This window comes from Cupressus sempervirens, chromosome 5 (assembly GCF_028749045.1).
Source record: "Cupressus sempervirens isolate cs-2001-9-10 chromosome 5, ASM2874904v1, whole genome shotgun sequence".
Taxonomy (NCBI): domain Eukaryota; kingdom Viridiplantae; phylum Streptophyta; class Pinopsida; order Cupressales; family Cupressaceae; genus Cupressus; species Cupressus sempervirens.
The window spans coordinates 942,149,889-942,177,263 of NC_143122.1; the positions used below are offsets into that span (position 1 = coordinate 942,149,889).

General features: G+C 37.0%; 1 protein-coding gene across 3 annotated transcripts in view; it reads right to left on the bottom strand.

Moving 5' to 3' along the window:
* Positions 1 to 26,629, bottom strand: part of LOC149559075 (protein ANTI-SILENCING 1-like) — a 64,056-nt gene extending 37,427 nt beyond the window's left edge. For all 3 annotated transcript variants that reach the window (XR_016365109.1, XM_089833029.1, XM_089833030.1), the window contains exons 1-5: positions 26,403 to 26,629; positions 24,804 to 25,251; positions 10,486 to 10,642; positions 9,452 to 10,362; positions 9,279 to 9,305 (exon numbers count right to left, since the gene is read on the bottom strand). Coding sequence is in view for 2 of the 3 variants with exons in the window: in XM_089833029.1 (XP_089689155.1) it covers positions 9,279 to 9,305; positions 9,452 to 10,362; positions 10,486 to 10,642; positions 24,804 to 25,181 (1,473 nt within the window). In the remaining variant the exon portion in view is untranslated. The remainder of the gene's footprint in view (positions 1 to 9,278; positions 9,306 to 9,451; positions 10,363 to 10,485; positions 10,643 to 24,803; positions 25,252 to 26,402) is intronic.
* Between the last annotated feature and the right edge of the window lie 746 nt (positions 26,630 to 27,375).

Below are 27,375 nucleotides of genomic sequence, written 5' to 3' on the forward strand. Positions count from 1 at the left end.
TCAACACATTTTTGTTAAAAACTCAATCACAATTTTATAACAACACTTTTAAGGCAAAAAAAGACCCAAATTAATAATATTCCTCATTTCTTCATTTGTATTATGCCCTTTACCATGACGATGTTAGCTCCTATGACGAGGACACCTTCCTGCAACAGTAATCTTGCATGTCATCACATGTATCGTGATGCCCTATCCGCATGGCTTCTCTAATTTGTTCATTTGCTTTCTGCACTCATGTGCCCTCCGGGATTCATCAATCAATCTTCTTTCTTCTTCCTGTTGCTTTTTTTGTGTTGTTCTCTACCACTCCTCTCTTCTCTTCTCTCTCACGACTGGTTATCCCACACAACGGGTTTTTGGTGCTTCTGCGTACAGTGTCAGGTTATCGGCCTTGAGTTTTGTTTGGTGTCATTTTCTTTTCGACTGGGCCTTCCTCCCTCCCGTCTATGCTAGGTGTTTTCTTCTCTCATTTTCGGTGGACTCTACCTCTCACTGTTACAGGTGTTCACGAGTTTTTCCTCACCTGCTTCTTACACGGTTTTTCATTACCACCTTCCTCTTACGCTCGTTCACCTTGTTGGGCTGAGTTGGGTCTCTTCATCCTCTACATCTCCTACTGCTTGCAGGTTCTGCTGCTCTGTTATTGTTTCATATCGGATGTTGTTTTACTGGTATTTGCGGATATCTACAGCATACCTGAGGTGATTGGTCTTTCATGTTTTGGTTTTACTAATTGCTGCAATGACCATAGGAGATTGTTGCTCGTCACAGCATCAACTTCTGACCTACCAGAGGTTACGTGATCGTGTGACAAAGCTTGGAATTGATAATACGTCGCTTAGAGAACATGTTGCTGCACTCGCAATCAAAATTTCAGAGATCAAAATGTCGACAGCATTGAACAACTCTAACATCAGACAATTTTCAAATACCTTCATCTCTGAAACAGCAGGCTTAAAATCCAATGTTGAATCTGTTATTGAACAACTTTAATGGCTGGATAAAAAATCAAGGAACAGCAAACTGAAATGCCTACAATACACTCCTCTGATTGTTGAAACTGAATAGAAGGTGAAATCATGGGCCTCTCTCTATACCAACACAAACACTACTACACCCCGATTGAGCTTGGATAAGATTGTACAGGGAAAGATTGATGACAAGCACGTATGTCGTGCACATACGCTCAACTTGCATGTTCGAGGTCTCTCACTGACCGCTGACCCTATTGCTGCTAGACATTCTTTCCTCTCTAACCAACTCGGTATATCCGATATCACTTTAGACAAGTGTTGATTTGGCACTAGAGATACTCTTTTTATCAGATTTCTCTCTTTTTCTGACAAACTTCATGTCCTTAGAGCGAAGAGAAAATTGTTCTCTCTCCCCTCTAAAATTTGTCTTGATGAAGATCTCACGAAGGCACAGGCTATAGAGCTCAAACATGCACGAGGAATTGTGGCAAATGCTAGGAAGGCTGGAAAGTGGGTTGTTATTAGGAATCTTAAGAACAATTGTTGTGATTCTCCTCCTACTGGATGGATAGCAAGGACAACCTCCAAAACTGCATGATGTTTCGACAGCAATCTGACAAGAGGAAATCCCCTTCTCTTCTTGTCAACTACTGGAATGGCAATGGTTCTTTATTGTCATTGCCTGGTCTCTTCTTCACAATGTTGTGGGGTCCATTGATATTTTGGCCGTTACTGAGACTTACAAGTGTCCCATGCACCCTCTTCCAAGATACCTTGGTTACCAGTGGATGTCAGTTTGCAGAGAAGAGGTTTGTACTTCTGGTGAGGTCTGTAGCTCTAGAGGTGTTGCTTATTTTATTAGAGATGATATTTTCAGGTTTACTTCAGTGGTTCACTCTGATGCCTTTGACAGATTCATGTGGGTCCGTATTGGGCATCGTAATCACCGACAGAGGGACATCTTTCTTGCGGTTTGCTATTCTCCACCAACCTCTTCTCCATATGCCATTAAAGATGTCGAGGATGGAGATCCTTTTGGTGACTTGCAGGAGAGTATCTCACAATTACTGCCTTGGGTGATATCATTATTCTCAAGGAATTCAATGCACGCACTAGGAACCTCTAGGAACCTCTAGCCTCCTATACATGACCATGGCTCTGATTCGATCTACACTTCTGAGATCGATGCAACTAGTATGGGACTTTAGCGCAACTCAGATGATGCCTCTAGACCTCTTTCTTGCTATGGTCGTCACCTCCTCCAGCTTTGTGAGTCTTCTGGTTTGTTGATTTTGAACAGGTTATCCTTCTTCTCGGGCTTTGATCCCTTTACTCGTTGGCCTTACTATGGTGGTGCGAGCATTGTGGACTGTCATCACCTCTTCTTCCTTCATTCCCTCCATTTACCGTTTCACCATTTCTCACCTCCCCTTTGCGGACCACACTCTTCTCAATATTGCTATTCGCTTTTCATCCCGACTGTTGCCTTCTTTTCAACCTCCCCCATCCTATCAAACATTGTCTGTACTCCTACTCACTTCTTGTAATCTAAGGGTGATGATGAGCTTTTTTCCTACCATCTTAGCAGACTTCTGACACTAGCTAGTTTTAGTGATTCACAAGCAGCCGACCTCGGCCATGTTTGATTTACTTGCTTCTTCCATATGGGAGTACGCTCTCCTTTCTATTCCTCACCGCTCCCCTCCTATCAAATCCAAGCGTCAAAATACTTGTCCTATGAATAAATGGTTTGATGACGATTGTAATGCTTTTCATCGGTCAGTTCACTTTGCTTTTGAGACTCACTCCCTTGTCTTCGCCCACCTGCGTTTATCTTATCTTTGTTTTCTTTCCCACAAGAAGCAATCTTTTGTTTCTTCTCAGTACAGATCCCCATGCTCCACACTTATCCAAAATCCCCAAATTTTCTGGCGTACCCTTTTCCCTCGGTGTCTACCGCACTACATCCTTGACTTCCCACACCATTTCACTGTATGACATTTTGTTCTTCATTCCATTCCACCTCCTTACTGTCATCTGTTCACCTCCTCCAGTATCCTTGAGGCCATTAGATTCATGAGATGCAATAGAGTTGTGGATGAGAATGGTTTCCAGGCAAATCTTTTCAAACTTGGTGCTTCAGTCCTTGGTTCATATCTTCCTACACTCTTCAATAGAGTGCTTTATATTGGGTTTCCTGAGACCTGGTCACGGCATGTAATCTATCCTATTCTTAAGTTTGGGCCTGCTTCGAACCCAAGCAACTACAGGACTATCATGATCAGGCATACCTTTGCTAAACTTTCCACCACTGCTCTGAACAACATGTTATCTAGAGAGCTTGATAAGAAAGGTTGTAGGGCTAAAGGGCAAGCTAGTTTTTGTGCTAACTATCAGACTATGGATCACATCTTCACGATGAGAGCTATTATTGAGGAGGTTAGGCATCGCTTTGAGAAAGTTTATTATTGTTTTGTGGATTTCCGTAAGGCTTTTGATTATGTTCCTAGGATGGCCTTATTTTAGAGACTTAGTGAGATTGGGATCTCATATATGTTGTTGACTGCTATTATGAGACTGTACAAGAAGGTGACTGGTAGGCTCGGGACTCTTGAGGGCTTTTCTGTTTTGATTCAGAGCACCATTGGAGTGAAGTAGGGGTGCCCTCTTTCTCGTACTCTGTTTGGATTGTATATTGACAAGCTCGAGGATTTTCTTGTGAACTCCTCGCATCCTAGTGATGGGTGCTATTTGCACTAGGTTTTGATGTACATTCTCCTTAAGGCAAATGATGTTGTTTTCCTGGACTCTTCTCCTGATAGTTTATAGAGACTCCTTAATGCTCTAGCCTCTTTTTTTGATCAGCGTCAACTTGTGGTCAATCTGGGTAAGACTCGTGTTATGATCTTTAACTGCTTAAAGACCTCTCATCTTCATTTCTTTTTTCGAGGGCAAGAGGTTGAGATCACTTCTTCATACATATATCTCGAGGTTAAGTTTTCAGGACCCCGCTTCAGTTTGAGACCGACTATTAAATCCAAAAATAGCAAGGGGCATGGGGTCTCTAGCCGTGATTGAGAGACAGTGTTTCAGACATCATTTTCAGGACATTTTGTCCAAGTTGTCCCTCTTGGACTCCTTAGTTAGACCGACCGTTCTTTATGGTTAGGTAGTTTGGGGACCTTTTCTTATTGCTTCTAACTGGGCCTCTATTGAGCGTGTTCCAGACGTTTTTACGGCACATCATTAGATGTCACAGACACCCCCCACAACATTGTCTTAGCCAAGTTTGGAGCTCATCCTTTTAAACTTACGACCATTTTTTACTTGATCTGATTTCTCCATCCGCTTCATGGTTTTATGGATTCTGATGTTGACTGTCACAGATACTCTCATCTGGCATATTGTTCTTCTATTCAAATTATGAGATCTGAAACTGGCACTAGATCTCGTTGTCGATACACCCAAGCTACCTCTCCATTGGGTTCAACCAAGATTGACATTAAACATCTCCCTCCATACCAGTTCTCATTGGATGCTCCTGCTCATCTTCTCACCTCTCGTCAGGAGTTCAATGAGTATGTCAAATAGGATATCTACAAGCAGTACATTATCACTACTTGGAATAATTCTCCTGGTGGACTACGTCCTAAGATGGCCTTTTATGCAAAGCATTTTCTTGAGATACAAAATGGTATTATTGTGTGTCTTGCTTATCTCTATCAACGACGGTGCCATGCCCTTCAATTCTCTTTGGGCTCCTTCAGAGTTGGTTCTCATCGTCTTTGGGTCCAGGCTGATCACAATATGGACAGAGAGGATCGGATTTGTAGACTGTATTTTGGCGAAGGTTGAAACTAAGACCCACTTCATATTTCATTGTCCTATCTACTACAAGATCAAAGGGAGATTTTATTGTCTTTTCAAAGGTTGTTTCTCTCTTTTAGAGTTCTTCAACTATGTTGACCAGCAATGTCTTGCACTTTATCTTTGGAAGGCCACCTAGCTTCGTGAACATACCCTTCAGCCAGTCACATCTCAGGGCCATACCTCAAACCTAGCCTTTTTCTCCCCCTTGTCTTCGTCGCGAGGTATGAAAAGGTCATCCAGCATCACTCCCTCCAAATCGGTTAGACATTGTACCAGTCTTTCCAGGCAGTGGCACTCCTCCAATGGTTCTCGACGACGATCTATGACTTTGAATCATCCACAGTTATATCCTTTTGTGACTAATTACTTTGTACCAAGGAAGGATTCTTAGTCCTTACCTTGTGTCTCTTGGTCTTGTATCTTGTTTTGCTTCTTTTCAGTCACCGTTTGGTGCTCCAGTTGTTGTCGAACCTTTTGTTTGTATGCTCGGTCTCATAACCCTCTCTAGATTTTCGTTGGACATTAATAGTATTATCTTATCTTATGCTTTCCAACATTTGAAACTAATTGTGGATTACATGAGACCTTATTCAAAATTTATTATAGAGTACTTGTATTACACTAATGAGAATGAATTCAAAAAGAGTGTGTATTCGAGGTTGCCATTGAATATGGTCGAAGCATGCAAGATCATCCAAGTATTTAATTAGAAGGAAGAAGACATGAGTATTATCCAAAAAGGATAACATCCAGAAAAGGAAAGAACCATCCATCAATATGATTATTCAAGGAAGTACCAGATACCAATACACTATCTACAACAAATTTGGAATTCACAAAAATGGTTAGTTAAGCAACGAATCAGCAAGTTTTAGGTACTAAAGATAGCTTAACTTACAACTTTATGGATCATCAACAATGTTGTGGAATAAAAGACCAAAGAAGAACTCAAGAGAGAACTGTAGAACGAGAAATTGCATCAAGAAGTGATGAACATAGAAAAAGAAAAATGCGTTGCTCACGAATTGCAAACTTGAGGTAGGCCAAACCTTCACATAGAAGAACCCAATGTAAAAGGTAGAGATCAATGATAACTCCATCATCACCTAGTCAAACTTGGGCTTGCAAGAGATAAATCCTTTCACTAAAGAAGAAATGAGCACGTCGAGGATACAACAAGATTATATGACTAAGCTAGTGCAATACAAAGAACGCATCAATGCCTATCATGATTTCACCAAAGGAATAAGCATAGAGCAAGATGTAGTCACTAAGGAAACTCTTAGCACTATCTTCAAGCAAGAAATAATGAAAATAGAGGTTCTTGCGACAAAAGCAAAAATTCTTGCAATAAAAGCAAAAATCCCCAATGTAGAGGTAGCAAGTCCTAAGACAATGTCAAGAAAATTATGTAGCAGAGGGAGAGATTGATGTGAGGGCGCTACAAAGGCAAGGGCAGACAGTTGTCAATCTAAGATGATTAGAATGTTGTCATTCCAGATTGGTTAAGGCAGAGACTACAAAGAAGTCAAAAGAAAGAGCTTGACCCGACATTTGAGTTGCAATAAATTCTAAACAATCAACCAACCAGGAGAGAAAGCCAAGGCCAATAATTTTCAAAAGCTATCAAAGGAGAATTTGGATCCAAAGCTCTACATTTTGCAGCACCTATGGTGGATAAAACGAAGGACCAGAGTATTGCTCATGAATACAACAAAGTTTGATCTAAGACATGCCTCTTGAGATCAGGTTATTGAAAAGTTTGAGGATTTAGCACAGGCGATAAAAAAAAAGATGAGGAAGCTAGAAGGCCAATATCAAAAACTAAAAGGCAAGAATAAGGCCTTGTGTGCATATCTCAACAGTCTATCTCATCAAGTGAGAGAAGAGGGCCAACCCTTTGTTCCTCCTATAGTTTTTCTAGCTTAGTCACTAGTGTCATCAAAAGAATCAAACAAATTTATCATAATACCAGAGCTTGGGTAAAACGAATGTAGAATGAGGCATACAAATTTATTGAAGATCTAGTGCAAATTCACACAAGAGCATTAATTGTCCTTTGCGGGATTGCATGGATGAGTCGTGGGAAGATAAACACATTTATCGAGATAGGGTGATCTCAAACTTGCAAGATTTAAAGGTGACTCACAAACAAATGCTACCTAACTGAGGAGCGGTTAGGGAAGAAGAAGAATGACTTTGCTTGGTGGTATAGTGTTTGAGCATTTCAACAAGGAGTCCACTCGATTGAAGGAAATAGTCAAGCATACTTAGTAAGGGATCTCCAACACATTTGTGTCGCTATCTTTGAGATTTAGTTGAGAACGAAACAATAGTAGACAACCTTAATGAAAGATTGAAAGAGTTAGGAAGGTAGTTTAAAAAAGTATAAGCGTGAGATAACAATACTTGAATTCTAACAAGAAAAAGCACAGTGTCAATGTGAATGAATTTGCGACCATGTTAAGTAGATTACATGTGTTCAAAGGTCGAGGTCAAACGTAAGCTATTCTGAGCATACATGCATTTAGAAATTAGTGAGCATTCATGTCGCCTAGATCTCCCACTTAACAGACATGCACAATGGGTATTTATTACCAACTAAGATGGAGGTTACCTTTTTGATTGATCTGTGTGGACCACTTCATTAATTGTAGGTTCCTTCTCCTTTGCCTAACCCTAATTATTATTGTGGTCGAAAAAATGTGAACCACTAGTTTCATTTTAATTTGAGCCACTCAGCGTAGTCGATGTGAGTTTTATTCCACTACACCATGAGAAAACAAATATTCAATGTTTCGGAGGGAAACATCAATCCTCTCTTGATATAACGTTGTCTCACATGCTAAGGTTGCAAAGTAAGATCATCAAATGAATTCAAGGTCCCCTCCTTTGTGGATGCTCAATGAAATAATGTGACTTGCGCTACTCATTAATAGATATCAACTACTTGCATTTCTAAAGTGCATTGAAAATATAATTTGATCTTACAACTTCCACTCAACTCATCCATGTTGAAAAGAGTTGCATACAATTCTTTCACTGAAAAAACCCTTGTCCAAAAACTTAAAAAATGATTTTGTTTTTCAAAAACTGAAAAAAAAATCATTTGAAAGTTTATTTAGACAAACAAACCTTCATATTTTGGCTCTAACACCATATTACAAGAGGTGATTGGTAAATAATTGAATGATGTATTTACTAAGAACAAATTGTTCTCAAGTCTATAAACAAGATGTTTCTAATAAGAAGCATGAAAAAATAGAAAGAATCCATTATACAAGATATTTACAACATCTAGAAGTGACCGTTAAAATAGAAATACTCTAACTTGGGAGATATTATTTAAATAATGCTTAATGAGTTGCACAAGAAACTCGCGTATTTCAAAATTGTTTTACAGGTTACAGTAATCATGGAGATATCCAAAGCCAAATTTGAAAACTGCTCGCTGATGGTATTACTAATGTGATGCATGAAATGAGATATGGTCACACCTAGCAGGTATGACAGAGACTATTCCAACCTTCAATAAACACTGTTGGAGTTTCACAATGAAGTAAACAAATAGGAAGCAGCTAAAAAGGAAAAAAAGAGGCATGGCTCAAGGTTCTTCTTCAAGAACAGAAATCAGGCATTGAGATAGTGAATTCTAATGAGGATCTTTGCATGATTTGCCCCCCATTGAGTCAGCTTAAATGGGACAAATTGGATGAGAACAGGAACCAGTGATGATAGATATAGCATCATCCCTATTCTCCTTTTGACAGTGGTGTATAAGTTAGCAGTTAACTTTTTTCTATGGCCATAGGAAGAGCCATACAATCTTTTTTTCTATGGCCATAGTGCTGATCATGTTGGTTTGAAACTCTCAAATCAAATTTTCCAAGGCATTTATACAATATGTAATATTAAAGAATGCCACAAATAATTTTGACTTCCAAAAAAATGTTGCGGAAATATTTTAATATTTTTTGAAGTGTTCAACTCGCATAACATCCTAGACTAGTCTTATGAAGGAATCCTTCAAATCAATTGTACAAAGCACCTCCTCAAATTGTACAGGTACTCTACAATAAATCATGTGCTATTCATTCACTAGCAAGCTCATCGGCCATTAGCCAGTCATGTCTGGTGCTTTTGTGAGGCAGCTTAACAATTATGCTGATTAAGTTTGAAAGGATACCTATTGTTACCCATGATACCAAAGAAAAAAGGAAAATAGAAAACACAAGTATAAGCAGCACTTGTTATATGCTACAACTATCTTACTACCTTTATCTTAGATCTATGCCTAACTAGGTGTTAAAGCTGAAAATGAGCATTTTGGAAGAGAAGATCAGACAAAAGTCATTGAGACCCCTTTACTCATTTTATAAAACAAATTTTCTACGCATACACAAATACGACCAAAGTAAAGTTAATACTTACAAGCGCTTTGAACCATTTGTTACTTTCCTGCAAAATAGCAGACAAAATAAAACATTAGCAAAAGCCATTGTTCCTTCACAATTCACTGTGCAATACAAATAGAAACAAAAATCATTAATATTGATAACATAAATCATTACCAAAATAATCACACATTAATTGAAGACACATACCACTTCTGGCCTTTTCGTAATCTCAATTATTTCACGACCAAGCCTTTTTTCCTTAATTAGCTCCTTTGGATGAGATGTCTTTCCCACTTCTTCAGAGATTTTATTAATGCTGTCACTAAGCTTGGCCTTCTTGACAGCTCTATTTTCAGAGTCTGAAACCTCTTTCTTAGAATCTGTTTTGTTTGTGTTCACTTTTTCTGAACCATCCATATTAAACCTAGCTATATCATCTGCCTCATCATCAGAGTGAACAATTGGTCTTGCCCGCTTCAAAGGCTTTTTTTCATCTTTCAATGGCTCACTTTTGCTGCCTTTTTTCTCACTGGTTTTCACTTCTGAATGTGGCGATTGTTTTCGACTATCAACTTTACCAATACCCTTTGCTGGTATTTCAATCCTACCTTTTGTCAGTCCCTTATTTGCACTCTCGGACTTTTTTAATTCATCATTAGAATTCTCATTAATTTCCATTTCCTGTTTTACACTCTTGCTCTTCTTAGTTTCTTCCTTTGTAATCCCGCCACTTTTTAGCTCCTCCTCAGGAATTCCATTCCCTTTCATTTCTTCCTTTACAGTCTCAATTGTCTTCAATTCCTGCTTCGGAGTTTCATTTCCTTTCACCTCACCCTTTGCTGTCACACTTATTTTCATTTCCTTCTTTTGGATTTCATTATTCTCTAGTTTTGTCTGCGATGTTTTATACTTCTTTGCTTCGCCCTCCTTTGTAATTGTGTCTACCTTACTCTTAGTTAGTTCCTCTGAAATTCCCAGTTCAGCTCCTTCCTTCTTTAAGAACAGAGATCCATTTGCCTTGGATTTAGTTGCCTGGTTTTCATTAGCTCCATTTGTTCGTTGGTCGAGTGATTGAACAGACTTGCTAACCCAAGCCTGTTTGTTGATAAAGGCATCAGCTGCAACATATATTTGAACTTATGAGTTTATAAAATTCTCAAGAAAACCCCAACAAAAAGCATTGAGGATAAAGGTTTCTTCAGAATTCCACGAGCACCATTTAAGCATGTAAACCAACTCACCTTCAACGCCCTCAAAACTTTCTGAAACCATGCACTCCACACAGTTAAATGTCCGACTAAAAAAATAATCTGCACTATTTAAGTCTTCTTCTGAAGGTTGTGGATTCCGTGGATCTGTGGATGTGCAAAGTACTTTGCACTTCCCAACAATCACCTCCTATAATAAGGAAAAGACCAATATTCAGCTTATCATCTATAAAGTTATGAGTGACATGTCAAATAAAGGAAGGACGGTTATTCATCTGGCTAAAATTATAGATGAGAGTCATTCACATGTTTTGCTATCCGTAAATGACCCATGTAGATACAAAGGACTCATAAGCACATATAGTGCCAATGTAAATCAGGGAAGCTAGAAAAATACCAGCTGGAAATAAGAGATATACAACTAAATCTAGATTTAAATCTTGCGATGAAAAACCGAATAAGAGGGGTGAACACACAAGATAAAAACCAAAGAAACCAATTTATAAAAGCTTTTTCATTCTAGGCAATCATGTGAAGAAACGTTTCATGCTAAAAAGAGAGCTTTGAATATAGGAAAAACAAAGGGGCTGCTCAAATACGAAACTATGTATCATAGTGTAGAATAGAAGATGAGCTAATATACTCTTCAACTAGCTCAAGCGAGACTATATAAAGTGTGATACACTTAAGAAAAATGATTGCCTTCTGCAATTGTGATGCCACAAAAATATGGACAATTAGCATTCTACAATGAATACATATGCTAGCACCAACGTTCGACAATCCTCCAAACAAAGAGAAGATACATGAAGTGTGGTTTTTCATATCTCAGCTTTGTTGCCACCTCAAGCTTGCTTCCGTGAGTAATACTTCTTGCATTTAGAATTTTTGTTTCCCCTTCCATATTGTTAGTTTTGTGTGTGGGGACAAGAACACCAATACCATTTAAGTGCCCACACCTAGTGGTCCTAAAACCACTCTATTAATAGTGTATCCAACCTTATAAGCATGTCATTCTCATTGACAACCATTATCTAGAAACACATTGCCTTTCAACACCTTGTCTAAGAAAAATTGAAGACACGTATTTGAAAAGGAAAACACAAGACTTCCATAAAAGGGTGTCTTATTTCATTAACCTTTAAAATTCACCCTGTAAGATCCACGCCTTCCACATTTACAAATAACTAAGTTCCAAATTCCATTATCTTGTTAAATAGTTCCCTTGGAAGATTTATCTATCATTTCTTTATATTAGTTACATACTGCATTGTAGTCTATTATATACTAACCTACCAAATGATAGACCACCCTGTCAAAGGTCACTATGCTTTAAGTAGCGTAAATATGTTTTTCTTGATCATCATTGCAATTCAGCTTGCATATCATCTACTTTCTTTGCTTGGTATAATCATATACACAAAACAAAGTTGAGGAATTTAGGTGCTGTCTATTCATGCCAATCACCTCAAACTCTTTAAAATCATCGTTGAAGATATTTTGCAAATATAGATCATATTTTCTTGGTTAGTTTGCATTGTTAGCTTGTATATGGTATGTATTTCAAGTGTTAGACAAAAACTCTCTCCATTAATCTTTAATGTTTCAATCTTGGAGAAAGAGGTTCAATTGCCTATATGCTTTTAAATCACTTTAAAAAGTAAAGCGAACAAGGGAAGAATATGAACCAACAAAGCTGACTGGGAATTTCTAATGCTATTCTAACCTATCATTCAATGTCACCAAGCCCAACCATACAAAACACTAAGGGTGAATATGGTTAATGATGCAATAAAAAAGTATTACCAAAAATTGAATAGAGTGGGCTAGGAATAGGCATTATGTCCCCTCCATTGAGCTCCAACTCAGCAAGAGACTCCAACCTCCTTCAATGATTGGCAACAACCTCTCAATTCCTTAGAATAGAGGCTCCAACCTTTGAAATGAAAACTAAAAATAGTGTTTACATCGATCTAGATGGTCTTCAAAATCTTCTCATGACATCAACAAAATGTTCATTAATGCTCTCAAATTCAAAAGATATCTTCACAAAATTCTGTCTTACATCTGCTCCAAAAGTCTAATTGTATTGATATATCTGCTCTCAAATATATCTGGTTTCTTCTCATAAATCTGCTCTTCTTCTGCTCTAGGTCTTTTCTTAAAGTAGGAATGATATTCAAAGAATTGATGATGAAATGAGCTTCAAGTGACCTCTATCTATATCCCTTCAAATGCAACCTTTAACAAAAGCTTATGGCCCCATATTAACTAGGTTGGTAAAAGAAAGACGCGAAAAAAATAAGATGGCCAAAAAGCAACTCATTATAAAATTATCACCCAACAAAGCAGCTTGCTAAATAAAGGCCACCCAAAAACAGCTCGTAAAAAATAGGGCCCACAAGAAAACATGTGAAGCTATTGTCCCAAATAATAAAATTTATTTCCATCTTCAATAATCAACTTGAGTGCCATTGATTGGCCTTTCCACATCAATGACAACAATCTTGCCACCTTTGACATCAATGACAATATTCCAACAACTCTCCCTTTGTCAGTATGGCAACCCTGTAAAAAATTAATCTTTTTTGACAATTTGCTTCTGGATTTGATTGTGTTTGCTATTTTTTGGCATCAACGTTTCGGATCACACTCTGTGGTCCATCATCAGGATGAGAGAATGCAAGAATGAAAAAATGTGTGAGCTGATCCAGCTAGTGCAGGGGTTAATAAAGGGAGAAGGTAGGTAAAAAGTGAGGTGGACAAAAAACTTGAGGGTAGGACCCACGGGAGAGAGAAAGAAGAAGAAGCACGGAAAACGAGGAGTATAAAAAAGGCCAAAACTCCAAAGGAAAAAAGAGATAAAATTAAAAGAACTAAATTGAGAGTAAGTGAAGGAGTCTCCCCAGTAATGAATTAGAGAAAATAAATAGTAAAACACAAAGCAATCTAGAGGCAAAAGAAAGTAAAAAAGAGCGTTAAAAGGATAGGAGATATAATAAATATATGTATGCGTATATGAAAATATAAATATAAACACTATTCACGGAAATTAATACCAAATACTGGTACAGATATGACCTAATAATAACGATATAAAAAAGAATAAATAAGACAACTATTGAGGTAAAAAATGAATAAATAAATAAATAAATTTAAAGAAATAAAAATCAAAGAGGAGGAAAAGGCGAGAAAAAGTGAACAAAGGAGGACGAAAAGGGGAACCAAGACTAGAAAGTACAAGAAGGGGGAGGCTGAGGCGGAGAACAAAAAGGGGGGGGGGGGGGGGTTTAGAGCCACGACATAAAGGAAAGCATACACAAGAGGCAAAGGAGCGAGCACGACCAGGGAAGAAGAGAGGAGGAAGGACAAGGCGGGGGGATGCTCAAGGGCAGTGAAGACTATCCAGCGAACTTAATAATGGTTGCCAAGACTGGCTCAAGGACCATCCATCCTCTCGATTGAGATTGAGGGGATGGTGGTGAATTTCAATGGCTTCCATTAACTTCCTCTTGAAGTAGTTATCTTCCTTGACAAGGATTTGGGTGCTCTCGAGACAAATGTGGTGTTTGGTTGCAGATGAGTGCTCAGCTAGAGCAGATTTTTGGACTCTTTCATGTTTGATGTCTGCACCATGCTCCCTAATTCTAGTCTGGAATGAGCGACCAGTTTCTCCTATGTAGGCTACACCACAAGAGCAAACAATCTTGTAGACTCCCGAGTTTAGAAGAGCATCCTTGGAGTCCTTAAGAGGGGGAACAAAGTTTCGAATCCTGGTCAGGGGTTTGAATGTAACCCTGAGGCCCTTTTTGGACAAGATTTTGGCAATCTTTTGGGATATACCATCAACAAAAGGAAGGGCTACACTCAAGGGAGGAGGAGACAAAAGAGGTTTGCGGTTGGCACAGGAGAGAAGGAAAGATTTGGCCTGGTTAAGCGCCTTAGAAATTTGCTTATGAGAGTAACCATTAAGCCTGAAGACACGGCGGAGATGGGTCAGCTCCTGGTTCAAGTTGTCATCATCGCAAATTCTAAGGGCTCTAAGAGAAAGGGTCTTGAGGATGCCAACCTTTTGGCTGGGGTGATGGTGAGAAGAAGAGTGGAGGTATAAATCAGTGTGCGTGGCCTTGCGATACACACACCGACCGAGGGTTCCATCTGCCTTCTTGATGAGAAGAACATCAAGGAACGGTAACTGGTTGTTTGACTCAAGTTCCATCGTGAAGGAGATGTTGGTGGATAAGTTGTTGATGTGCTGGTGGAACTCCACAAGCTTGTCTTGACCATGTGGCCAACACACATTTGTGTCATCCACATATCGCTTCCACCATTTGGGTTTAAGGGGGTAAGAGCGGAGGGCCACCTCTTCAAAATGCTCCATATAAAGGTTGGCGATGACCGGGGACAGGGGAGAGCCCATAGCCACCCCGTCTACTTGCTCATAGAAGATGCCTTGGAAGGAGAAGAAAGTGGACCTCAAACATAAATCCACTAAGGAAGCGATTTCCTCACCCATCTTCTCCTTGATGATGTCGATAGATTCCGGAATGGGCACCTTGGTGAAGAGAGAGACCACATCAAAACTCACCAAGATGTCATTTTTCTCCAACTTGACGTCCTTGGAAAATTGGACGAAGTGGCTTGAATCCTTGACAAAGGTGCTAGAATTTCCCACCAATTGTGGCCATCTAAAGAAGTAACTCCTCGCATCTATGGAGTTCCAAAAATTCATAAAGATGGCATCCCGCTTCGACCCATTGTTGACACCATTGGGTCGCCAACCTATGAGTTGGCATCTCATCTTGCCAAGCTCATCTCCCCATTGGTGGGAAATTCTAGCACCTTTGTCAAGGATTCAAGCCACTTCGTCCAATTTTCCAAGGACGTCAAGTTGGAGAAAAATGACATCTTGGTGAGTTTTGATGTGGTCTCTCTCTTCACCAAGGTGCCCATTCCGGAATCTATCGACATCATCAAGGAGAAGATGGGTGAGGAAATCGCTTCCTTAGTGGATTTATGTTTGAGGTCCACTTTCTTCTCCTTCCAAGGCATCTTCTATGAGCAAGTAGACGGGGTGGCTATGGGCTCTCCCCTGTCCCCGGTCATCGCCAACCTTTATATGGAGCATTTTGAAGAGGTGGCCCTCCGCTCTTACCCCCTTAAACCCAAATGGTGGAAGCGATATGTGGATGACACAAATGTGTGTTGGCCACATGGTCAAGACAAGCTTGTGGAGTTCCACCAGCACATCAACAACTTATCCACCAACATCTCCTTCACGATGGAACTTGAGTCAAACAACCAGTTACCGTTCCTTGATGTTCTTCTCATCAAGAAGGCAGATGGAACCCTCGGTCGGTGTGTGTATCGCAAGGCCACGCACACTGATTTATACCTCCACTCTTCTTCTCACCATCACCCCAGCCAAAAGGTTGGCATCCTCAAGACCCTTTCTCTTAGAGCCCTTAGAATTTGCGATGATGACAACTTGAACCAGGAGCTGACCCATCTCCGCCGTGTCTTCAGGCTTAATGGTTACTCTCATAAGCAAATTTCTAAGGCGCTTAACCAGGCCAAATCTTTCCTTCTCTCCTGTGCCAACCGCAAACCTCTTTTGTCTCCTCCTCCCTTGAGTGTAGCCCTTCCTTTTGTTGATGGTATATCCCAAAAGATTGCCAAAATCTTGTCCAAAAAGGGCCTCAGGGTTACATTCAAACCCCTGACCAGGATTCGAAACTTTGTTCCCCCTCTTAAGGACTCCAAGGATGCTCTTCTAAACTCGGGAGTCTACAAGATTGTTTGCTCTTGTGGTGTAGCCTACATAGGAGAAACTGGTCGCTCATTCCAGACTAGAATTAGGGAGCATGGTGCAGACATCAAACATGAAAGAGTCCAAAAATCTGCTCTAGCTGAGCACTCATCTGCAACCAAACACCACATTTGTCTCGAGAGCACCCAAATCCTTGTCAAGGAAGATAACTACTTCAAGAGGAAGTTAATGGAAGCCATTGAAATTCACCACCATCCCCTCAATCTCAATCGAGAGGATGGATGGTCCTTGAGCCAGTCTTGGCAACCATTATTAAGTTCGCTGGATAGTCTTCACTGCCCTTGAGCATCCCCCCGCCTTGTCCTTCCTCCTCTCTTCTTCCCTGGTCGTGCTCGCTCCTTTGCCTCTTGTGTATGCTTTCCTTTATGTCGTGGCTCTAAACCCCCCCCCCCCCCCTTTTTGTTCTCCGCCTCAGCCTCCCCCTTCTTGTACTTTCTAGTCTTGGTTCCCCTTTTCGTCCTCCTTTGTTCACTTTTTCTCGCCTTTTCCTCCTCTTTGATTTTTATTTCTTTAAATTTATTTATTTATTTATTCATTTTTTACCTCAATAGTTGTCTTATTTATTCTTTTTTATATCGTTATTATTAGGTCATATCTGTACCAGTATTTGGTATTAATTTCCGTGAATAGTGTTTATATTTATATTTTCATATACGCATACATATATTTATTATATCTCCTATCCTTTTAACGCTCTTTTTTACTTTCTTTTGCCTCTAGATTGCTTTGTGTTTTACTATTTATTTTCTCTAATTCATTACTGGGGAGACTCCTTCACTTACTCTCAATTTAGTTCTTTTAATTTTATCTCTTTTTTCCTTTGGAGTTTTGGCCTTTTTTATACTCCTCGTTTTCCGTGCTTCTTCTTCTTTCTCTCTCCCGTGGGTCCTACCCTCAAGTTTTTTGTCCACCTCACTTTTTACCTACCTTCTCCCTTTATTAACCCCTGCACTAGCTGGATCAGCTCACACATTTTTTCATTCTTGCATTCTCTCATCCTGATGATGGACCACAGAGTGTGATCCGAAACGTTGATGCCAAAAAATAGCAAACACAATCAAATCCAGAAGCAAATTGTCAAAAAAGTCTAATGGATTGTGGAAACCTATTCAGATTGGAAAATTAATCTTGTTGATTGAAGGCTCTACCTAATTCAACTTCACCACTTTTGACATCAATGGCAAGTGGTCTTTGGGGCTAACTCAGACAATGAATGACTCCCCCGTAACCCATGCTTCTGATGAAATCTTCAATGAATGGACGAGCAACATCACTCCTAAAATGTCTTTTTAAGTACTTGAAGTTCTATTTTAGACTAGGTTGTCAATACATCAACAACCTGCCCAATTAAAGCAACATACTCCAGCTTAACTTGCTGCTCAAGTACTTGTTCCCTTCAGTAATTTTACTTAAGCAAAATATGATGTCCTTGAATGCATGATTAGATTCTTTGAGATGTTGATGGCACTCATGTCATCATAAAGTATAGGAATATGTTGCTTATATTCAACCTTAATAGCTTCCAATGTTTGTTTCATCTTTCGAACTAGTACAACATATTACAGCTGCAACATATCTTCGGCCCTAATAATAGATAGGCAAACAAATGCTTCTTTTCACTTAGACATTACAAGACAATTACCTAGAAAGAATGTACCTCCACTAGAGTTTTTCCTATCATTGATACTATTAGCTCAATCTACATTTGTGTATATTGTAAAACTAATATCTTCACCTCTTGGATACAATAATCTTAAACCCATGGTCTCCTTCAAATATTTCAATATTATCTTAACTACATTAATATGGTTTTCTTTAAAGCAGCTTGAAACCGAACCACTAAACCAGCTTCTTGTATGATGTTAGGCATTGCTACTGTTAGATATAGAAGCTTTCAGTCATTAATACAAACATAGTTTGATTCGCTATAGGAGATTCATCAATTTTTTTCACCTTGTAAATAGTAACCATAGGTATACTTAATGATGATATATGTTGAAGTTTTAACAATTTGTTGATTATAACATTATAAGGTAATGATACATTTTAATACAATCTGAGTAGACAAAGCAACTGAATAGTAACACACTGTTAACCTCAATACATTGATTTTAAAAAAATCATATTCACCTTGGCTTGGAGACCCCCCTTAAGGCTTATATTAAATAACATGTTGATTACAAAATATGAATACATATTTTGGGAAAATCTTCTCCTCAAGAAAAATGTCGAGCCAAGCAAAGCCCCAATTGTCTATTGACCCTCAGAAAGGTGTAACTTTGAGTTGTCTTCTTGAGATCTTAGTCCCAAACTATTGAGTCACAGAGTCTTGAATTATTCAACAATGATCCCTAAGAAATGTAAACATCTATCATTATCTACTAAATGCAAAAAGGTATAGTTCTTGATCATACACAATGAAGCTTACTCGCCAACAATCCATATTGTGCTCAACACCAACTGTCAAACCTGTCTCCAATACATAACCTTCACAATATATACACTCTTTGGATTGTCCGCATTGACAAAGAAATCAAAATAGAATGCATAAGCCAAAAAATGTTTCTCAGTCACAACACCAACTCTAGCTTAGAAGGTGACTCGAGACAATGTAAATTCCTCCATTCTCCAAAGTCGCCAACCTCCAAAAGACAAACATTTACTCAATGTAACAACTAAGCTTAAAATCATAAATAGGAATTTTTTTACATTTTCCATCTATTAAAGCCAAATGTTAAAAAAGAGTACAATGATTTGTCAGTCTTGGATCACCATAGTTATCATATATAAGATGGCTTGCATCGTTGTAATTATCCACTGAATTAGAGATAATGTCTGACATGAAATTCAAAATCTTAACATTGTAAACAATTATTCCTACTTCAAAAGGTTTGGTTGAGTTGACATGACCACGTAAACATATAAAAGCCATTTTCAAACAAAAGATTTTGAATCTTAGCAATTGTATAATTGTCACGATCTTGCCTCTTCACAAGTTCCAATTAGCTTTCCCAAAAAAAAACTCGCCATCCTTCATCCCCTTTGAAGAAACGCATATCAATCCACCACCTAAGCACACCATGATAGAATACATTGCCATCATACATAAAAAGGAGAAAGAAAACAAAAGGAAGAAAAAATAATAATATGCAAACAAAGAATACTTTGAAATTAGGCTTGAGTAAATCCCAAAACCAAAAACAGAGACATTGAAAATACCATATGGGCAATATATGTACAAAAATCTCTTCCAACACTGTTAAAACAAACATGAATATGATAGATACTTGGAGATCATATGATACTTTTCCCTTGCTATTTGCCCACTTGTCACTATCGATCTAAATGGACAATGTATGTACAAAAATCTCTACCAACACTATTTAAAGAAACATCAACACAATAACTCCTTGGAAATCAAGTGATATTTTTCCCTTACTCTTTGCCGACTTGTAACAATACTTCAGCTTTTTTTATGTTATTGTTTAGTGATGGTTGCCCAGTTCTTGCAGTGATTCAATCAGCAGATTTGTCAAATGGCTTCCAGCAATTTCAGAAGTACACTAGAATGGGTAGATTTTTTGGCAACAATTTCATGGCCTATAGAATAAAGAGAGGGAAACCTTTCTATATCTTTTGTAGCAACAAATCACCAACAAGTTACAATTTTCATAGATATACAAAGAATGTGGCTTACTAGAAGATCTTCACACCCACCGTTATGCTTTTCTTGTTCAAATCGTCTCATCGTCGCCTCAAATTTTTGAATCAGCAGCTTGAAGACAATGATTATCCTTAAACTATGTTGTCTAACTCAAACTATTGCAATCTAACAATTTGCCTCACACATTTGACTTCATACCATAATGCTCTAATACCGATTGGATGAAATATGGTGAAGTTTCAATAATTCATTGATGATAGCATTGTAAGGTAAGGATAATTTTTTACACATGTTGAGCAAATAGTTTAAAATAATTAAACGATAGTTACATTGTAATTGAATCGGTGTAATTACTCCAACATTTACTGGATAAAAATCCTTCATTCTATACTTCAAGACTTCTTTAACATACCTAGTCTAAGAAAAGAAAATTCTTTACTTGACAACAAAATTTGCAAACTAGGAAAGGAAGTTGTAAATTGACATCTCAAATTCCTTTTGAATTGTACATATGATGTCTCAGGACATTATCACTGTCACACCCAAAAAAGAATATCATCAATAATTATCACAACTATTAACTACTTATCTTCTTCATTCTTGATATATAGGTTGTTGATCACTACTACTATTTGGAAGCCTTGCTCTTGGAGGTACTTGTCTAATAAGTCCTTGGGGTTTGATATGGACCACCATGAGTCTTCACTCTACACAAATAATCTTCATTCTCTTAGTAGAATGAATCCTTCAAGTTGTTCAAGATGTACTTCCTCTTCTAAATTTTCATTCGGGGAAGCTAATTTCACATCCATTTGATAATCTTTCAATTTCTTAAAAATTGGTAAGAGTTAAGAACATCATTATGGCTTCCATACTGCATAGGAGAAAATGTCTCTTCATAATCAACTACTTCCACTAGAGCATATCCATTGCATATTGAACTTGATTTATCTCTTACAACTTGGTCATCCTCTTTTAGGTTGTTTTTGGAAACCCACTTAATTCCAATGATATTCTTCTCCTTCACTTTACAGAGAAGCACCCAAGTCTCATCCTTCTCTAGTTTGTCCAATTCTTCCTCCATAGCCTTGATACAGATTTTGTCTTCACTTGATTATCAAAAATGCTTTCAGTCAACTTTGAAGAGTCATCAAAATCTCGCATGCTCCATTCTACAAGCTAGTCTTCTTTTTTGAATTTTTGCACTTTTATGTCCAATAACAAAATATTCAGAATGATTCTTTTGAACAAAACCTAGATGGTATCTTTGGCAGCAACTTAGATCTAGTTCCTCTTCTTCCATTTCAGATCTAACTTTTGTCTCTTCTACTTTGCAACTTTCTATCTTTTGATTATTGATTTCAAGTGTTATCTCCATTTGATGTTTTATTTCATTAACTCACACATTTGCACTTTCAACAATTGTGTGTAGTCTCTCAATATAGTACTTGTAAGCTTTATTTCTATTGAATATCCAAGTTAAATGCCTCCATGCTTCTTGAATCATATTTTCTGAAATCTTCCTCATCACTTTTTATATAGTATTTGCTTTTGAAAAGCTTCAAATGTTTCACTGATAAAGCCCTTCCCTTCTAAAGTTCATGGAGCTTTCTTGTTGTATACCTTGACTTGAGCTCAATTGGTTCAATGTGATCAAGTTCCAAAGGCTTTGATGTAGAATACACCTTTGATTTCACAGTCATCCTTGTTTGTTTCCCATATTGACATTATTTACAAATGGTATTGGATGACTTTACTAATTTTTCCAAGTCCCTTATAGCTTGTTTTTTTACTAATCTTCCAAATATTGCCAGAGTCTAGATGACCCATTCTCTTGTGCCACACCCAACTCTCATCTTCTTGCCTCATGTAGCAATTTTCACTTATAACATCATTAAGAATCTAGAGTTTCCATCCTTCCTATAGACATCAACTTTTGCATCTTTCATAATTTTGCATCCTTCGAAATGAAATGTAAAAGTGTGCCCTTCATCACACATTTGACTCAAACTCAATAAATTATGCTTCAATCCTTCTACATATAGAGCATCTTACGATTTGGTTCTTCCATTATCTAGACCAATGTACTTTTATGTTTGAAATAGGATTTTCTCCAAATTTCACTGCTCCTCTTTCTTCATAGATGAAAAAATTGCTTGTCACCAATCATGTGAGATGAGCATCCACTGTCCACAATACAATTGGTTCCTTTCATCTTGAGGTGCAAAGAAACATACACAAACATAGATATCCCCTTTGTCTTCTACTCCTCTAATGGATTATAATGCCATATGTCAATTGTTACGAACGTAAGGCATAACTTTGTGAAGATACGCTTCAAAAAAAAAAGATTATTTCTCCCTTAATTAATATAACTTGTGCACCACTGATTTGCCCTTTGGCATCAATAACAACAATCTTGCCACCTTAGACATCAACAACAATATTCTAACATTCTTAACCTTTAGTAAAAGCTTTGAGTGTAGAGGAATGGAATAAATGTCACATTGTCTACAACATGTTTATATGGCAAAGAAGGTGGTGACGGGTAGGATGCAAAAAACTTGGACATGTAAATGTCATTGTGAGACATAACCAACAATAAATAGAATCACCAAATGCTTTTATTGTAAATACTCTTTCACGTAAGGGTTTTGACGTACTTGGCAATGAAAATGATGTGATCAAACAAACCAAGGTTGGCTGTAAACTTTGACTTCGTCGGCAATACTTGTAGCTCTTTAGTGTACTTTTCTACAATGAGCTCAGAATCATTGACTACATTAGGTATTTAGAAACTATTTGCACAACTTGTCAAATTATTGAAAATTTGAAACTATTAATATGCAGTTATCACTCATGGATTATGTTATGCAAAGTAATCAATGATATGAATATTAAAAAAAAGAAAAATCATGAGGTGAATCTCATTTCTATTTGCTCTCTACATGTCCTATGCAATTAAGTTGCCATTGAAAAGAAAGGAAGATAATAAAATTCTGATTTGGCTTTTTGCAAATCTGATTTTTTCTTGCCTTTTTGAAAAAAATCTTTGGGTTGCTTATCCATTCCCAAAAATGAACTTTACTGCTATGGGCTCAAAAGATAACCCAATCTTTGAATAAACGGCAACATAATCTGAGGAACAATTAGCCAAATAAAAGCATCTCCCCCTCACCAGGCAGACTTACCAACTCTATTTTACTTTTGCAACTCTTTGATCTTGCTTTTCCTTTCTTTTCAGCAAGAAGAGATTTGTTCTTCCTCCTCTTCGTCGTCCATACCCAATTTTTTCTCTTCCACAAATCATCCAGCCTATTATAATAAATTCCATGACTTCAATTTGTGATAGTTATTATTCACCTTCCAACTACATAAAATAATCCAATATTTACACAATGAGTTGCCGCACCACTAATCATGAACTATAATATCTGACAGAGAATTTAACAATTTAAAAAATAGGATTAAAAAGTACTGAGAACTACTAGAGATGGCTTCAGCAGTAACATGGACCCACTCAGCAACTAAATCTTCACTAAAATGAGATAAAATTTAAAGATTTTGTCCGCAAACTGGTAACCATAACTATAATATCTGCATTCATCAGCGATATCCTTTTTTCTTAAGTGCAAAAGCTTTGCTTTCAGATCCTTTTTGACAAACATTAATTTTGAATCTAGCTTTGTAAATCTTGAAGTAGGCTCAAATCTATTGCAATCAAATTCTTTTTGTTTGGAAAATGTCAGAACCTTTCAAATAATGAATAGTGAAATGAGAGATGTCAGATTTCTTTACCACCACAAGTGTGAGTAAATTATGGAAACATTTGATTTAATTTGCCACTGCATTTGGAAAACATTCAAGCCAGCTCGTGCAAAACAAATTAAGGCAACATTTGAACTGGCCATCATGATCAAAAAATGCAGACAAGCATTAAGCTATAAGAATTCTACTTTGTCGTAGATGCCGCAACACATTAAAACTAGAGCTTTATCTCTCACATTATGTCTCAAACCAAAGTACAAGTTCCTTAGATCGAACTAAGAAATGCAAATTGAAGAATCTCTTCTACTGAACAAGAACTTAAAAGACATGTTCATGATTTTTGTCAAGAGGTTTCCTGTTCACTACAACATAGATATCTCTCCTGCAATTTGGTACTCATAGATATCAATTTCAAAATAGCCTCTTAACACTTTGTCTGCAACAATGTCTGCTAATTTATATTCAGAAAATGTGTGTCATCCCCAACAATATCTAATATTTGTATCACGAAGCATATCAACTTGGAAAACCTTATCAATGGATGCAAATAATCATATGCATAAATCAGAATCTAAAACAGAAATAAAGACTGGTAACTACATATGTTCATAAGTTTTGGGAAGAGGTTTCCTTTTCGCTACAACATAAATGTCTCTCCTGCAATCTGGCACTCATAGATATCAATTTCAAAATAGCCTCTTAACACTTTATCTGCAACAATGTCTGCTAATTTATATTCAGAAAATGCGTGTTAACCACAACAATCTCTAATATTTGTATCACAAAGCATATCAACTTGGCAAACCTTATCAATGGATGCAAATAATCATATGCATAAATCAGAATCTAAAACAGACATAAAGACTGGTAACTGTATTAGCTGAAACTAGAAAATGACGGTGAGCAACATGAATAACCACTTGCAAATTTTCTTAGCACAAAAAGCAGATAGGTAAAAGAAGGGCTTTTCAAATTTACCTATTTTCAAATGTCTCAAACTTTGTAAAAATGTAAAGGAGGCTAATTAAAGAAGGAATATTAACCAATATAATTTTCTTTCAAGTGAAAAGCATTCAAGTCTTCCATTACCAGCAAATTTACGTTAAAAACACCTTTTCCTTCTCCAGATGCCAGAAAAAGCTCCTTATTAGCTGGGCTACAGTCACCTTCGTAGAAGTTGCATATCTCAATAGGGCGGAAGAACCACCACACCTTAATTCTTTTCTTTTTCAATTTAAGATCGTCCCAGATTTTCATAATTTTCCCAATGTATGGTTCAGGCTCACCTTCCTTGTGAACATAAACACAGTCATACGAAGAATACTCCACACCATCATAAGTGAAGGAATCATAAAACTGAATGTCCTTTCCTTTTACTCCCTTATTACGTTTCACCCCCCAGCGAAATTCAACATTTGCTTCTTCTTCAATCATTGTAGTCTCTGGCCCTTCTTGAGAAGGAGCCATATTTAGCAGCTTCCTATTTATTTGGAACCAAACACTTCAATCCTTCAAATCAGGAAAAATTGAAATATGTCTGTACAAAAAAAAAAGGTCAAGTATTAGATAGCCTGACAGAAGATAAATACTTATATTACATTATTAAACAAATGAAACAAGTTAGAGATGCAGCAAGACTGCAAATGTCATATTAAGAATACATTCCAAAATCAACTAAATTTAGTGACCTAAACAACTTAATATCTATAAGAAAGCAGCTTTATACAAAACTTTCAAACCTACATTCCGTCAACTTTCCAGGAAAGGATGGCAGGGGACGGGTGTACTTGTACCAACTGGCCATTTTTAATAGAAGGCAATTAATAAGAATGAGAACAGTTCTAAATAAAAGCAATTTCATATAATCATACCTAAAGCATCCATCAAATTAATTCTGGAGCCTGATACATAACACCAGAGCTAAATTGAGATTTCACATGGAGTCCACATAAAAATTAACAAAATTGGATTGATTTCATTGTCAATGTACATATAAATTATATTAAAATTACAACAAAATGTGAACAGCAATAACATCAGAACTGACTTGAGATTTCACGAGACTCCACACACAAATTAACAAAACTGTATTGATTTAATTGTCAATGTACATAAAAATTACAACAAAATGTCCAATGACTACAAGCCTCCGCCACAAATTCTCAGGATTTATGTAATTTTCTTGTCGATTTTCCAACCCATGAATGTAGATGGTGGGCAAGGACGGTTTTATGTGTTTCGGGATTTATGGATATCGGGATGGTCTCAGACAATGATGATATAATGTAATACTTTAAACTTTTAAAGTATACTTCCATTAACCAAATAAATATATTATCAAACAAGAGAAAAAAATGTGCATGGTTTTCACTACTATTCTACCCATTTATTAAGTATTATTTAATAAAATAAGGTTGTTTCACCTCTAAAAACAGCCTAAGGTGGAAGAAATTGCTTATCTACCACAATTAGAACCTGGACACAGCAGAAACCATTCAAACCCCAAAAATCCAACACACACATATATATGAGCAGGCACCATTCAAACCCTAAAAATCCAAAACACCGAGTTCGCGGAATTTCGGTTCGGAATTCGGCGAACTTAAAAAAAATTCTACAAAACTCGTTGATGTTCGCCAGTAAATTCGTACGGATTTGATTTCAGGTTTTAAAAAACTCCTATCTTACCAAGGTGGATATTGCCGCAGACAAGATGCGATTCACACAGTTTGGTAACAGTTGCAGATTTAAACACAATACAAGTGCAGTTACGATGCTATTCCAGACACGATTCGGTCCCGTGTGCAGAGAGTGCTCAATTTCCCAGTCTCAAGTTTAGCCTGAGGCCGAGATTGCCCATCTATATACGACTTCCCTTTGTTCGACTTCCGTCTCGTGACTGGATTTTGCGGAGCGGTACTCGTATAGTTTGCGAAAAACTTTAAACTAACCCTCCAAAATATCTCGGATTAAGTTGTCTTTAAACTTTTATTTAAATGATATTAGACACCTTTAAATTTTGGATTAGAAACAGGTGCCTTTTTCTTTTCTTTTCTATTCTATTAACTTTAAAATTTAATATTTTAAAATATTTAATTAAATATAAGATTATAATGCATTTATTAATTATATATTAATACCGATCAAAAATATATATAAATAATATTTAAAATAAGATTTTAAACATATTTAAATTACAGTATTGTTTTATATAATATTTCTTTATTTTGCAATTTATTTGTATTTTTAATAAAAAATTAATATATAAATAAAATTTAAAGTAAGATTCTAAACATATTTAAATTACAATATTGTTTTATATAATATTTCTTTACTTTTCAATTTATGTTTTTTTTTAAATTATATAGTCAAATTTTATGTCAAATTTATTTTTGGGTGTCAAAGTTTACCTGAATTTTATAGTTGTCCAACACGAACTCAAACCTTGTGACATTTTATATATATAACAAACAAGTATGATGTATGAGATGGTAAGGCATGCCAAGTGGCATGCTCCAAAACCCTTGCTTCAGTAGCTAACAATGTTGATTTAGGGAGGAGTAAACAAGATAAACAAGATATTGAGAGGTGGGGGATGAATCAAAATCTTTAACACTTTTAAACTTTTCACCAATTCATTTGCATCTATCAATAACTTGTG